Source organism: Salminus brasiliensis, chromosome 20 (genome assembly GCF_030463535.1).
Source record: "Salminus brasiliensis chromosome 20, fSalBra1.hap2, whole genome shotgun sequence".
Classification (NCBI taxonomy): domain Eukaryota; kingdom Metazoa; phylum Chordata; class Actinopteri; order Characiformes; family Bryconidae; genus Salminus; species Salminus brasiliensis.
This window is the reverse complement of record NC_132897.1, coordinates 32,376,378-32,391,894: the sequence shown is the minus strand read 5'-3', so window position 1 is coordinate 32,391,894 and position 15,517 is coordinate 32,376,378. Positions and strand designations below refer to the sequence as shown.

At 48.6% G+C, this 15,517-nt stretch overlaps 1 protein-coding gene across 14 annotated transcripts in view; it reads left to right on the top strand.

Annotated features, from left to right (window-relative positions):
• arvcfb (ARVCF delta catenin family member b) overlaps positions 1-15,517 on the top strand; it is a 225,530-nt gene that overhangs the window by 101,056 nt on the left and 108,957 nt on the right. The window contains exon 1 of one of the 14 annotated variants that reach the window (XM_072665144.1): positions 628-916. The exons of the other annotated variants lie outside the window; for them this stretch is intronic. Coding sequence (XP_072521245.1) covers positions 896-916 — 21 coding nt within the window. The 5' untranslated portion in view covers positions 628-895. Of the gene's footprint in view, positions 1-627; positions 917-15,517 lie in introns of those variants that run through there. 14 annotated transcript variants of the gene reach the window in all.

Here is a 15,517-nt window from a genome sequence, read left to right as displayed (position 1 = left end):
TATATATTTGTGGGCGGAGCTTGAATAGGGTAATTGCATTACTTATGGCTTAATAGGTGTAACCATTTCAGTTACAGTACTGCTGTACTGTTTAACTGTAATAGCATAGTCGGTCTCTCTCTCTCTCTCTCTCTCTCTCAGCTGTGTCTGTCTGTTATCCCCCCTCCCTCCTTCCCTCTCTTCTCTCGCCTGGCCCCCGTCTCCTGTTCTGTTGCAGTGTGTGTGGAGCAGAGAGAGAGAGAGTGTGAGTGTGTGTGTGTGTGTGTGTATACGCGCAGCTCCGGACAACCGCAGTTTCTCAGAGAGGATTCTTTTCACACACACACAATCCCCCTACACACACCCCTCCTCTCTGCACTGCCCCCTCTCGCCGGACCCCCGAGCGGTTTTGTTTTGTTCTCCAGGGCTGGCAAACTTTTTTTTTTTTTTCTTTCACACTGTGTGTGTGTGTGAGTGTGTGTGCGCAGATTTTGTTTTGACTCCATCTCTCGCTCGCTCGCTCTCTCTCCCCGTCGGGTTTCTCGTCTAGCCGAAGGATCTTTGGTTCGCAGCATCTCCGCTGAGCAGCACTTCTGTTTTTTCTCTGGGAGAGAGAGCATGTGAGAGAGAGAGAGAGAGAGAGAGAAAGGGGGAGAGAGGGAGGGAGGGAGAGAGAGAGAGGGACTACGAGTGCGCAGAAAGAAAGGATGGCTGTGCCGCTCTGAGCTGCGGTCCGTGGAGCTACTCGAGTGAATTAGGATCGTAATTCAACACACACACACACACACACACACACACACACACACTCTCACGCGCGCGCACACACACACGCTCGCTCTCTGAAAGTTCACCCAGAGGAGGACGTCGTTGCCCCTCTCTTTGTGTCCGGAGGGCTTCGTCCAGCAGGGTTCGAGCCATGCCTGCCGAAGTCAAGCAGGTCAGTGTGCGCAATTTGTTTTGGCTGTGCTCTGCATATGTCTCTCTATCTCCCTCTCCCTCTCTCTCCCTCTCTCTCTCTCTCTCTGTCTGGGTCTCTCTCTCTCACTGTCTGCGTGGGTCTCTCGCTCGCAATCAGTCTCCGTTCAGCTCAGGAAGCTTCGGCATATTTATTGACAGTACTAAAGCGTCTGTGAACTAACTCTGTCTGTATGTGTCTCTCTCTCTCTCTCTCCCTATCTGTCTGTAGGTCTCTCGCTCAGTTTAGTAGTCTTTATTGAAATGACCGTTTTCAGTTAGTCTCAGACAGTGTCTGTGTCTCTCTCTCTCTCTCTCTCTCTCTCTCTCTCTCTCTCTCTCTCTCATGCTCTAGCTTCAGTGCTGTTCAGTAAGTCTCTCTATATTCAGTTAGTCTCTCTCTCCCTCGTCTGTCTGTTTATTTGTATGTCTCTTGCTCAATTCTATTCTATACGTCTCTCTCTCTACCTCTCTCTCTTTCTCAGTTCAGTTGAATTCAATGAACTTTACTGGTAATAGTCCTGCTCCTCCTCCCAAATTCAGAATCCCCCCCCCCCCTCTCTCTCTCTCTCTCTCTCTCTCTCTCTCTCTCTCTCTCTCTCTCTCTCTCTCGCTTTGAAGAAGAGCTGCTCTGATTCTGATTCATTGTGAATGTTGGTGTTCTCTGATGGTCAGACTTTAGGCTGGTGGCTTCTCCTGGCTTAGGTGGTCTTGTGAGTGTTTGGAGGGTGGAAGCTGGTCAGATTGTGATCTTCTGGTTTCCACTGGATCGTGATCTCCCTAACCCCCACCCCCCCCCCCCACCCCCTTCCCTGTTCGAACATCTCAAGCTCCTTGGCTCGGCTGACAGCGCAGAGGCGTCTGATTTAGTTTGACACATGGGGTCCGCGCGGGATCGGCTTGCGCGTCCCGTAAGTCATGTCCAGTCGTGAGAAGAGGCCGTCCATCACGATCCTGTAGCGCCGAGCGGAGATGAAAGGACTGTGTTGAACGATCCTTCTTTAGGATCGGCTCTGCGAGAGCTGAATGAAGCTCCAGACACACACACCCGACCGTAGCTCAGTACTGGACACTTCACTGGATACTACCAGCTCACACACAGCTATTTGATCCCTTTGTTTTCGAAGCCGCCTCATTGCTCGGCAGAGCCGTTAGGATATCACAGGAATGCCTCTCTTTGCCTCAGCGTGCACAAAGAGGGGGGTTCCCAAATGTCTGCATAATTAATCGGCCTGTAGAAGCTATTACATGTTATTATAAGACTCATGGTGGAGGGATCCTCGGAAAAGTAGTCCCCAAAACACTTACTTGTTCAGATATACAGCTCAGAACCCGAGTGGTTCAAATCCCGGGTCATGCTGCCTGCCATCAGCAGCCGGAGGCTGAGAGGGCACAATTGGCCTCGCTGTCTTCGAGTGGATAGGCGGCTCTCTCCCCCGCCACCCACGTGTGGAAGGAGGCATGTGCCTATGTCAGGTGGTGGTGGCGGTGGCGGTAGGTTCACACAGAAATCCAGGCCTGTAAGTTCGCCTTCAGTGATATATAAAAAAGCAGGCTTAGTTAAGGTGTTAGGTGTCTTATTAATAAGACATAATACTTCATAATGAACCGTGTTCTTAAGACGAATCTGTGCTTCCTCCCCACCCTCTTGTTTTAGCCCCTGAGTTGCACATTTTGGGCAGCTTCAGAAGGGACTTTGAAATTCCCTGGCACGGAAACGCATTCCAGCCACTCTGCACTCCTGACCGTTAATCTGCTAACGGCCTCCTCGTGAGTGCCTGTGGAGCTGATGTTAAGCGCAGGGCTCTTGTCTTTCTCTCCCCTGCCGTGTTTTGTTCCGCTGTGTGTTTTGAGAAAAAAAAACAAAAAAACACTTGAGCCGCCGCATCTCGACATCAGAGGGTGCCAAGGGGTCCCAAAAATGGAGCCAGAACGTGTGACGTTTCAGGCCGTGACTCCTGACCTGTCTCCTTCATGCCGGAGATTCCTCAAATGCTCGGGGGGTCCATTCGCACTATATCTGACCTCCCTGACCTGTGACCGACCCCCTCCACCTCCCCGTCCCCCAAAACACCCACAACTCTGAGCCTTCCGTGTGTGTGTGTGGGGGGGAGGGACTAACACCTGCTTGGTCGATGCTGTGTTTATGCTTCACCCTCAAAAATACTAATTCTCTGTGTGTAATAAGAGTCGCGGAGAAGTCGCATGAGAAGGTTACCTTTCAGAAGTCTGAGAATTCACCCCAGCTCGCGTGCGGCCAAGAACCACGTGGTCCTCCTTCTCCATGGCAACGAAGGATCCAGTTGGGGGCTGGATTCAATACTTGCCAACTGCAGCCATCAGGATTTCTAGCTGACCGGAGCGGCGGTTTGTTACGTAGGTCAGTTACGTCATTGGACGTGAAGTGATCTTCCCCTTACATGGTTATGGTTGTACGCTTTGGTAGTTGGTGTGTGCAAATGTGTGTGTGTGTGTAAGTGAAAAAAGTGCCATGTCAGGCCTTTGTCTCTCTGGGTTGTCGCTCTTTTTTTGTATGTGTCAAGATTCTCACTTGAAAGAAGGACTTGAGAAACCACACTGTCTTGACCTGTAGCAGACTGAGCTATGAACCACTGTACTTCATATTGCTCAATATAGCTATTATACTTGTTGTTGGTTTTGTGTGGTTGTGGCTTTCTGCACAGTTCAGTTGTTAAGATGTCCGCGAAGTTGCTCAGAGGGGTTTAATGTGAAAAGATTCGTTGTAGAGAACCTCACTGACTAAATGTCTTCTCTACAGTGGTGGTGTTGATGGGGATTGTGGTTCATGAGCCAATTCCCAGACAGATTCCTTTAGTTCTTGGAGGTGAAAGTGTGTATCTAGACAATGTGTAAATAAAGCTAACAAAACCGCTTCTATCTGGTTAGAAGCAGAGTCAACTTGGACTAAGGCAGAGTCAATACAGAGTCAAATTTGGACATAACCAATTCAAGGCAAATGAGTCAAAATGAAAGCCAGACCGAATCCAAATGGGAGCAAAACCGAGTCAAGACTGATTCAAAATGAGAGCATGGCCAGGTCCAAAAGTGCCACATAGGCAAGACTGAGTCAAAATGAGTAAGATTGAGTCAGCACTGAGACCAAAAGAGTCATCCTGAGTCAAGACTGATTCAGAATGATTCAAAGCGGAGTCTAAATAAGACGGACCAGGGTGTTTTCCAAAACCAGTTCAAAAAGCTCCCAAAACAATTAGTAGCACAGAGGCGTTGCTGTTAGTTTACACATCAGTGAAATGAAAGCGAGGCGGAGTCCATACGAGATTGAAGCAGTCAATCCCGAGTCAAATTAGGACAAGACCAATTCAAGACTGAGTTGAATCAAGATGAGAGCAAGGCCGAGTCAAGATGAGAGCAAGGCCGAGTCAAGATGAGAGCAAGGCCGAGTCAAGATGAGAGCAAGGCCGAGTCAAGATGAGAGCAAGGCCGAGTCAAGATGAGAGCAAGGCCGAGTCAAGATGAGAGCAAGGCCGAGTCAAGATGAGAGCAAGGCCGAGTCAAGACAGTTCAAATGAGAGCCACACTGAGTCAAGACAGAGTTCAAATGAGAGCCAGATCGAGTCAAAATGAGAGCATGACCGAGTCAAGACTGAGTCAAAATGAGAGCATGACCGAGTCAAGACTGAGTCAAAATGAGAGCATGACCAAGCTCAAAATAGAGTCCAAAAGTGCCACATGGGCAAGACTGAGTCAAAAAGCATAAGATTGAGTCAACAATGAAACTAAGTCAGCCTGAGTCAAGACTGAATCATAATGAGGCATGGCAGAGTCTAATCGAGTCAGGAGGTTTCACATACATCAGGTCCCCCACCCAAATACATCCATCCAAGAGCTGCTAGATGGGGAAGTCTCAACAGATGGGCTGCAGCAGGGGACCTAATGAAGTGCCCATTGTAACTGTGCTTTAGCAGTTGACTGCGAGCTGGAGGACGTGAGGTCCACAAGAAACTGCAGACAGGGCAGAGACTCGAGGAAATGTCTCAGATGCATATCTCCACATCTCCTTCCTCCAACCAACACGCGAAGGTTTAGTTCTCTCTCCCAGTGCAGAGCGGCTCGCTGCCAAACGATCCTCAGTTCCTGCTGTCTGAATCAGTCTGCCCAAGTCTGGGTTTAAATTTAAACGCCTCATGCCTCACGCCTCAAGCTTTCCCTCCCTGCCCGCCAGCACCACACACACACACACACACAAATATAGGCGCACACACCCTGCTGGGTTTTGTCGTAGCCCTGTTCCACTGATCTGGGACCTGTCTGGGTCTTTCCTGCTTTCTGGATGGGTGGAAAAAGGAGTCCCGCGTCAGCAGTTCAGAGGGTGGCAGCTACATTCCTGCAGGAGAGATTTGGCCTCAGCCGTAAGCCTCCAGCCTAGTATTTACATTTCACTCAGACAGAAAACATTAGACCTCTGCTTCAGCCATTTATTTTTACTATTTACTGTTTCTCTGGAGTCCATTTACTTGCGTCCGTTTTATCGCCCGTCTGAAAAGGACGAAGGGGTTTGTGTGTGACGTCCTACTTTAGGGATCGATGCTCAAATGCATATGGAGCATGAGCGTCCAGACAGTGTCTGCTGCGAATGCTGCCACAAATGCCAGTGACCCGGAACGGCTGGTAGATGGGAAGGACCCTGGGGTGGTGGTGTGGGGGGGTGTCTGGTAACAGTCTGCCCAACAAGAGATATCCAGGTCGGGTGGGAGCAGGAGGGTGAGGGGGGTGACGAGGTGGAGACCAGAGCTCCAGATGTCCTCCTGCAGCTGTGTCGCCCGTATCAGCCAGGAAGCTCTTCTGAATGCCAGGATCTGAGACGTGAGGCAAGACATGTCCACTCTGTTTGTGTGACCTCTGCTTCGTTTGAGTGACGCTTTGAAAAGGGAGTGCCTGGCCTGAGTGAGCGCTGTTATGCTTCCACCACCACATTCAGCTCCGAGCATGCGTCCCATCCACCCTGATCTGAAGGTCAGTACACTGTGCCAATGGACCTATTGACCTATATCCCAGGAAGAGGACAGGGGACGCCCGTCTTATTGTCTTATTGTTCCCACCCAATATAAAGGCGACCGCCTTGAAGGATACATTGTTACATAGTCAAGCTACCAAGTACCAACTCCTGACCCTCGAGATTTGGATCGGTCAAGGGGTGGGAATCATATATTGGGCAGCAACTGCCCAACAAGATCTGAGCCCCACTTGTGGCTTTAGTTCCGTGTATGCAGTGGTCAGTACCTACCTAAAGTGCCCCAAAGAAAGGACAACCAGTGACCTGTCAATATAGTAGGCATCCCAAATGAAATCTGCGTCCTTGACCATGCCCCGAATCCTGATCTCAATGGGTCAGGTCCCAAATCCAGGTCTCGGTGTTTAATGACCTATCTGTCCCTGCTATGTGTTTCAGTGGCATGCCATGCGGTCATAGCATGCTATCAGCAGGGGCTGTAGCAGGACGTTCTCCAGTGACCCACTTGGCAGGCCGAAGCTGTGACCGATATAGCTTTCTCATGACCCTCAACACACACACACACACACACACTGACCTCTCCATCTTTCAGCCCATCTGGTGTCAGACATGACTGCTAATAGCACTCAGCCAAGTGGATCTATATGGAGCTGTATTTATTGACCAGTGCATGATGTGGATGCAGCTCACTGTTAGTATTGTTGGTTAGTGGTTAGTAGTCGGTTTGACATCACCGTTATTTGTAATAGACATATTTAAAATAGCTGTGTGTGTGTGTGTGTGTGTGTGTGTGTGTGAGCTTATGCAGCAATTCAGAAATAAATACGAGCTACACGAGAGATGGCGTCGGAGTTAATGATGTGTGTGTAGATATACTCATCTATTAGCTCTCTCTCTCTGTGTGTGTGTGTGTGTGTGTGTGTGATTCGGTACAGCTATATGAATGAATCACATTTGTGTGTGCAGGTCAAGCTTATGCTTAGCAGGATGCTAATGAGGCCACGGTGATATAGATCTGACTCTCACTCACACACACATTGTTGTGTGTCTGGCAGGGAGGGAGGGATTGCTCTGTTTCCGTGGAAATGAATCCTTTGCTGTCCAGTGTGAGGTATACCCCTGCTCTCTCCCTCATGCACACACATACACACACACACACACACACACACACACTCACACCTCTCTGTGTTTGTGTGGCTAACTAAGACAGCAAAGGCTCTGGTGTGTGTGTGTGTGTGTGTGTGTGTGTGTGTGTGTGTGTGTGTTTTGGTGTTTACCTCGGCCACCTTTACCTTTATTACCGCTCCCATTCTTCTCGGGAGACTCACTTTCAGGGAGATCTTTCCTTACCTCCTGCCCAAGATCCCAAGCACACCACCTCATCTGTTAAACATGGTGGAGGGGGTGTTCGGAAATGTGCAGGGAGATTTTTTCTGCCCTGTGTTCTCTATAGTCTTTTTTTTTTTTTTTTTTTTTTTTTTTTTTTTTTTTTTTTTTTTCCCCTTCGGTTTTGGAAAATCACTATTTTTGGAAACATGTATTTGGAAAAAAATCTGAGCTTGTTTTTAATGACTGTTTTGACAAGAAATTCAATAAACCATGGCTGCCTCAACACGGGTGGGTGAATGACACTTTGCTAGCTGCCTGTTTCTATTCACGTGTTAGGCCATATCTGCCTGCTGTCCTGAAATCGAGGAGGAGAGCTACAGTAGTGTGTTTACTCGTGTTTGTGAACGGAGCTTTTTTCTTCCTCTGCCATGGAAACGGCCAGACAAAGAACTTTGGTCCAAGCAAAATGATTAATGACATACAAACATACACACGCTGCTGGATGCTGGCAAACAGTGAGCTGCTGTGTTTGCCTTTTCCGTTAGTTATGACAGTGGCAACCTTCTTTGCCACACACACACAGCTTTGTTTTTTTTGTTGTTTTTTTTTTATAGTCAGGCAGGAGGACAAAACCTTTGTCCTTAAGTTTGAATGGAAGTCAATGGAAAAAGATTTGATCCCAAGTCATTTTGGAGCATTTCTATAGGTCCGTTCATTAAGAATGTGTCCAAATGGAGGGAATCATTAAAAAAATGTAAATTAAAATGGCGTTATAATAACAAAGACAGCCTAAACCATTAGGACATGTGTTTGATGTGTGCTCCATTTAGGACTTCTTTATACTGCCCCGGTTGACCCCACATCAGCTCTTTGCCCTTTGAAACTCATTACTTTGCCACTGTCGGCCTTCCAGGATCGATTAAGAGCAAGTTCATTCCACCCAGCCCCCTTCCCTTCTCCTTCGCTTCCTCCGGCCTCTCCTTCCATTCAAAGAGCCTTTCAAAAGAACTGGAGCTCCTGGGACAGTTATGTATTGAGCATAACACCCCCAACACCCCCCCCCACACACACACACACCCCCTCAACCTCCAGTTCCACCAGCTGGGCCAAGAGGCCTCAAGGGGGGGGTCCACGTTCCTCAAAGCTCCTCGACCTGACGCCAGCCATATTGTCCAGGACGTACCAAGCATATGGCTTCAGGGTCAGAAATGGTTGAGAGTGGCTGTGGCTTGTGCCCCTTTCCGGCTGGTTAAGTCTGGTCGTTTCATGCGTGAAGGTTTTTGGAGAATTGTGCACATTGTTGAGCTGCATGGCTACATTTTTAATGCCGTATTGAGTACCGTCTGCCACGGTTGGAGGCAAGCGATGATTTATACATGCAGTGTTTGCAATGCTGTTTGCTTGGCTAAAAAGCCAATTACTTGTTGACTGCATTAGTCTGAAGACCCAAAGGAAAGAAGGCTTCAGACACCGAACATGTCTCAGCTGATCCACTACACTGTGATTTTTTTTTTTAAATTTATTTATTTATTTATTTTACCTAGCCCATCGTAACAGAACTGCTCTCAGGTCAGTGATCCGGCATCGTGTTAACCGTCTTAGGTCATGTGGTGGGATTATTGATGTCCTCTGACAGCTCCCTAATGCCAGCGGCCGCGGCGGATTAGCGCAGCCAGTTGGACTGGTGCTAATACAGCTTTCTCAGATTGCTCCCTTTTCCCGTATTGCTGCAGAGGTCAGTTCGTAGACGGTGATTGCTGTCTTCGCAGAGTGCAAAATAAATGAGCTGCATGCTGCACTTCTTCTTTCCTTGCTACCTGCGTTGACCACGTCAATCCAGTCTGGTAAGATTATGGCCTGCGTTGCCAGACCTTTCTCAGAAGGACATGACATCCTTGCCAAAAACTTGGCAGACCACGGACTCTAGAGTTTCTCGGACTCTCTAGACCGTTGAGCCACACCGATGGGGAGTGATCAACTTCCATCATTGTGTGTCTGTGTGCGTGTGAGATTCCCCCCTCTAGCTTTATCAGACAATGGGGCTCATTACAGGAAGTGGAGGTCCAGAGAGCACATTGCACATTCTCTGCTAATGGAAGTTGACAGGGGGCCATTGGCCTAACCACGCAACGCTACCTCCATTCTCTTCTCACTCCAAGCCCTCTCCATCTCAACCCCAACAGCGACACGCTCTAATAAATGCCAAGAGTTCTGCCAGAACGTCGGGAGTTCTGCCAGAGCAAGTTTGCCAAACCCACCAAGTTATTCCGATATAAATACAAAAAAAAAAGGTTCTTTCTTTGTTGTCTACGAAGTCCCGCTTCGCTACATCAACAGTACAGCAACAATAGAGGCGTCCAGTTCCAAGGGGGGTTGCAAGCTGTCATCTGCTGTTAGCTCGCTATTGCTCATCTTGCCTTCCTTTTCTTTCTGCCTTAACGTACCAACGGTCTCGGATGCTGCATTCCTTAAAGCTCTGTTGAATTGTCTAATAAACCTCAACAGGCTGTTGCACTCCAGCTCTGTTAAATGTCTCTCTCTCTCTCTCTCTCTCTCTCTTTCTCTCTTTCTCTCTGTCTGCATTAAAGCAATAGTTTGACACAGTTTTGACTGGTCAGCCACATTCCTCTAACGATAAGGCTAATGTCATTAATCTCACACCTGCCAGTTGTTAAGTAATGGCAAGTTGCTTGAGGTTTCTGACATTTCCTGTAGTTTCCCTCTCCCTTTGCAGATGAAAGTGTTCAGCTCCTACGTAGAACCATTAAGCCCTAGGATAAAGAGAAAAACTTAGCTAACGAGTTCCCATATTTCCCAGACATGAGAATCAATTTGTCCGTGACCTTCGGGCAACTGGTATCTACCGCAGTAGCCTGGCCTTGCCTTCCGTCCAGTCGTAGGGGAAGAACCCAGATACCTACACATCGTTCCTGCCCATTCAAACTGAAGGCCACCTCAGCAAGTTCCTGCATGTTTTTGCTTTAGAGCAAGGTGACAAGAAGCAGAAGAAGGGATCGTGAGGATCTTGCGATGTAGGAGACCTTGACGTTCCCCAAGTTAACCAAACAGAAGTTATTGATGCAGCCCTTGTCTCTTTGCCCCACTTCAGCAAGGCTCAGAAAAGCCTTAATCCACTAAGACTGCTCTCAGCCACTCCCACTCTGCCACTTTGTGGGGGAGGGAGGAGGGAGAGAGAGAGAGATATGTGAGCTGTCGTGATCGGTCCATACGTTCCAACTGGAAGGTCTTAAAGACTGTAGATCCCTCACAATTCCTCGCTTGATATTCACTTGGGCACAGTCTTATCCTGCCTCTCTCTCTTTCTCTCTCTCTCTCTCTCTCTCGCGCCTTCGCTCTCTAACTCAATCATTCTCTCATACACCGCACAGCGAGATGCCTCTCTCCACTAATTGAGGTCATTCACTCTGGCAACAGCATCGCAAAGGGAAAACGCGTCAAGTCCTCTTGTGCGCTACACGCTCAAGTCCACGCTAGCCAAGTAATTACCTCTGAGCTTCGAGTTTCCTGCAACTCTTGTCCTCTACTACTGTTGGATCCTACCACGGCCAGGCACAGCAGGCACGGCCGGGCTCCTCGGATCAGGTCGGACTGAGGCCTAATGCCCTTGACATGGAGGTGCTTCGCAGATTTCTCGTCAAGGTACTACTAGCTCACCACGGACTCTACTCTTATGCTTCCTTCCAGTCTGTAAAGCTTAGGTTGGCTTAGGTTTACTTGGTAAATGGAGCACAGATGCCAGCTGTAGTATTGAGCAATATTCTAAAAGGGAAAGCAAGCAAACCTGGATGAGCCAGTCAACTAGTCTACATTCCTGGCTACACATCGCTGTCCATGGACCATTTGTTTCTTTGGTAATTTGGATGGATCGCTGTTGAGTCTAACTGCCTTTAACTTAACTTGAGCAGATAATTGTTTGTTTCATTCCCGGTTTGGTCGCTTTCCCCTGAGAAACGCAGCCATGTTGCAGGATGTTTTGCCACTCAGTCCAACTAAAGGGGGCGAGTTCCAGCAGGATCGTGCCGCCAGTGCAATCCCCCACCCCCCCACCCCTCATCGAATCAACATTTGGATGCAACCTTTAGATCTAGAACTTGTTGAATTCACATGCTATTGGAATTAGCGTAAATACAAGTTCCCGTTTGGCTGTGTTGACGCTGCCGTACACGGCCGCGAGATCTGAAGAGAGCACTTCATCCAAGTGCATATTTACGCTCTAGAATTCGTTGTGGAATAACTTCCTTCGGAAAAGGGAATACTAATGCTGTTTTCTCCCCCCCACACCTCCTGCTCGCTGTAAAAGCCATGTAGTCATTAAACATGCATTTATTTATTTATGCCGTTTGGGTGTAATCATCTTGATGCAAGTGCAGCACACACACGCTGAACTCTCGCCGTGAAAGACTCATCTTATTCCTTTGATTAGGAAGAGTGTGCGCGGTGTAATTGCAGCTGGAACTGAATTTCAGTAGAGCTAATGAGGATGAATTATGTATAGAGATAAAGCGGGAGGATTTTTATGGTCGCACCTCTCACGAGGTGCCGGAAGTCCCGTCAGATAGGCCGACACGGGTGGGGGAAGGGTGGTTGTCCATTTCGGGCTCCACCGTTGTCATTTGTGGCCGAGACCGTAATTAATCTGCTTTAGCTGACCTGGGATCAGTGGGTGTAGGTGTAGTCAAAAGTTTTTGGACATTTTAAGTACATAAACCTACATTAATATCTCTGGAGTCAACAGGCTTTAGGTTTCTAAACACGCTCGGGACTGCAAAGCCTTTATGACCGCTGATGCAGCGTAGACGTATCAGTGAAGTCGATGTTTATGCTTATGAACATAAACATTGTCCAATGGGGCACTACTAACTGGGTGCTGTGTGGCTAATTCTAGCCTTTTAGCATGTATGCTAACATAACAAGTGTGTTTTGCTCACACTGCATATTTTCCCCTATTACGGTTATTGTGGCAAACAGTAAAGGTAAGACCCTGACTGTGGACTGGTTCGGTTCTGCATGCCTTGCGTTGCTTGGAAGTTGTTTGCAGCATCTCTGGGGCTGTAAGGTCACTCCAGGACCTGAACGCACAACGACTTGGGGTCTTCTCTCATAGTTGCAGCCCCTCCAGAGGATTGTCTCTCTCTCTCCGAGACTGCTGTGTTTCTGCTGTCACTGGTGCTGAACTGTAGCAGACACCCTGTCAGTTTTCCCCGCAGCCTAATTAGATCCTCTCTCCTACTTCCTCTCTCTCTCTCTCACGCACATTCCCTGCCTTCTCATTATTCCGGATGTGCTGTTATGAAAGCTGCAGCCATCAAGTTTATTCGTTTATTAGGTCGCCTGGCTCATTAGCCATTTTTGCAGAAATATCAACGATGATGTTGCTCTTTGTAGATGAACTGTTGCCCCACCGTAGCTCGTCTGGTCCTGAATGATGCATCAGCACCCGTCTGCACGGTCTACCAATGAAACCAGACCATGAGAAGACCGCTGCAGACCAGTCATGGGCGCTGTTTTTGCCAGGTGGCTGCCACATGGACGCTAGGGTGAAAGAGGTTGCCGTGGTATACTAGGTGGTTACGATGGTGTTGTGAGGCTGTTGCTGTGCTGTGGTGTGGTGTTTGCTCGTGAGAATAAGAAGGGTGCACCTCATTTATTCCTGTATGTAGCTGTAAACCCGCAGCATGGTCCTCCATGGTATCTTGTATCTCTCTCTCTCTCTCTGTGTGTGTATATATATGTTTGTGTGTGTGTGTGTGTGTGTGTGTGTGTGTGTGTGTGTACATATAGAAGCACATAATGTTCTATTTGAGCTGCTCCCACATCAGCACTGCAGCACAGGGCTAGCCTTCATTGAACCTGAACTGGGTCAACCCAGCTCCAGTTCTCCCTCGCTCACCCTTACACACAGACCCATACATAGGTCCACGTTCCCAGAGAGGCTCCTGCCATCTGGACCTAAACGCTATAGGGTAACACACCAGCCCCCCTGGAGTACGTTTTTTCAGCTTCTGTTTGGAAAAACTGTCCATGAGGGGGAGCCGTTGTGGTATGTGGGACCAGTCGTTTACTTTGACGTTCTGGGTTTTCTAGAGCTTTGTCTGTCTTTTGTTTTTTACGTTGAACTGAATCGTTTGGGGACACTTAAAGACGCTTGATTTGGCAGCTGAAGATTAGGGTGCCAGAAGTCAAGGAACGGGTTGACCATTTGACTGTTGTCTGTGACCGGAGATGAGGTTCCACATGTTCCACAGTTTCGTTCTAATGTACAAACCCTCCTTCTGTCAGGTGGTCCGTTTTCAGCAGTCCTCCCTCGACAGATCACCCATGGCCTTAACATCACATGGTCTTGTTGGGGCATCTGAAGAAGCTCTTTAAAGAGGAAGGTTGGGGTTGGGAACGTTGTCTCTGAGGCCATTTCCAAAGCCTACGTCAAGAAAGTCAGGAGGTCTAGCGAGTTATGTTTTTTTTGTGCTTTGAGAAGATTGCCCACTCCCCCATCAGAGCTTGTCAGGTGATGACCAGGTGTTGAAGGATTTGAAGGAATTTGTATAAAAATACCATTTTTTAATTTTATTTTTTTTTGCCGTCACTCCACAGAGTTTTCATTCCAGTGTGATTTTTCTAAGAGCTGGGCCCGGGCTTGAAGCTCTAGGGTGTATTGATCCAAATGTCAAAAAGGAAATCAGCCTTCTGTCAGGCGGTACATTTTCATCAAGCCTCCCTCGACCGGCCGCTCAATCGCAGCTGGGGGAAAAATGCATTGCATTACATTTGGCTGCACTGGCCCTGGAAAAAAAAAAACCCTATTCTGAAGTGACAGGGCCGGCCGAGCCCGCCACACAGAGCTTGTCCCGATGCAGATCGGTGCCGTTCCACATCACATGGACCTGATGGAGCATCAGTAGAAGCTCTTTGATGCGTCCTGAGCCTTTGAGATCAGACTAGACCAGAGGTCTCAGCATCCTGCCTCAGATCCTTTGACCTTCTCTCCATCTGTTTGCATGCACGGTTTGCATCAGCTTGTCGGAAACTTGCACGCAAATTGCCCAGGTCAGGTTTGGGAGCAGTTTTCTGGGGCTAATTTCCAAGCCTTCTCAGCAACCTCTCAGCAATTTTCTTTTCCCTGTAGTGCATTCACCACAAATCAGAGCCTGACGGGCGTTGACCTCTCGGACTTTGCGTGGATTCGTGGTTTCGCTAGCCTCGCTGTGATCTGTGGCTTATACCGACAACCACCCCAAGACTGAAAGCTCTGGGGTCTATTGATCCGAACCGATCCGATTTTTGTCAGCCCACCCTCGACCGATAGTATAGCAGTACAACGTGGTTAACGTGGTGACCGGTCACCGGGAACCAGGCCTAGTGTGATTGTTTGGGTTTTTTAGACAGAGATTTGAGGAAATTACAAACAGGAACGCTTGTGGTAGCTCTCCCTCTAAAAGCCCCTCTCTTCAGAGCGTGCTATCTCTGCTCGAGCCAGTAGCCCGTTTGAGTTTCTTTTAAATCAGCCATCTGTTATAAGCGCAACATTTGTTCTCCAGTCAGTCAGTCAGAGGATTTACTTTAGCTGTGCGCTTAAAAAGGAAGGAAAAAAAGACCCGCTGCTACCTACAGTGATTTGCCAACTGTGGAACCCGGAGGATTGGGGGAATGATTTGATTATTAGAACGGGCCTGAGGTTGTAAAACCCGGTGCATATGGCTCGGGACGTTACGGCTGTCGTTACTCCTTTTTAGCCGTGGAACCTACACCAACCTATGGCGCGCAAGCGAGGAAATCCGATTAGGGCCAAGTGGGCTTGTTTTTGGAACTTTTGCGGGAGCCAGCTAAAACAACAAATCACTTTTACGGCATCCGTGCTTCCATCGGTTTCTCCGGCGGAGCGCGTTGGCTTCCCATCTGGAAGCTTGGAAGAGTTCCCCGTGTACATCTATGTCACCCCTGTGCTGCTGCAGCTCATTAGGCAGGAGATGCGCGGTCCTCCCATGCCCATGTCCTTCGTTTCATCCTCTCGGCAGGACAGGTAGGCCGTCCCTTTGGCACCGAATTTGAACCCACGGTAATTGGAAAGAGGTGAGCGCCTCGTAGCCATATGGAGGCGGACTGCTACTGGAGAGCTTTCTAATCTTCTCAAGATGGAGGAAGGGGGAAGGGGGATTTGAGGCCCTTGTTTTCATGCAGAAAATAGCAGCCCTGGAATCCCTGCGTGGGCCTTTGGCGTGCCAGTGTTGATGCGGCACTTTTGGC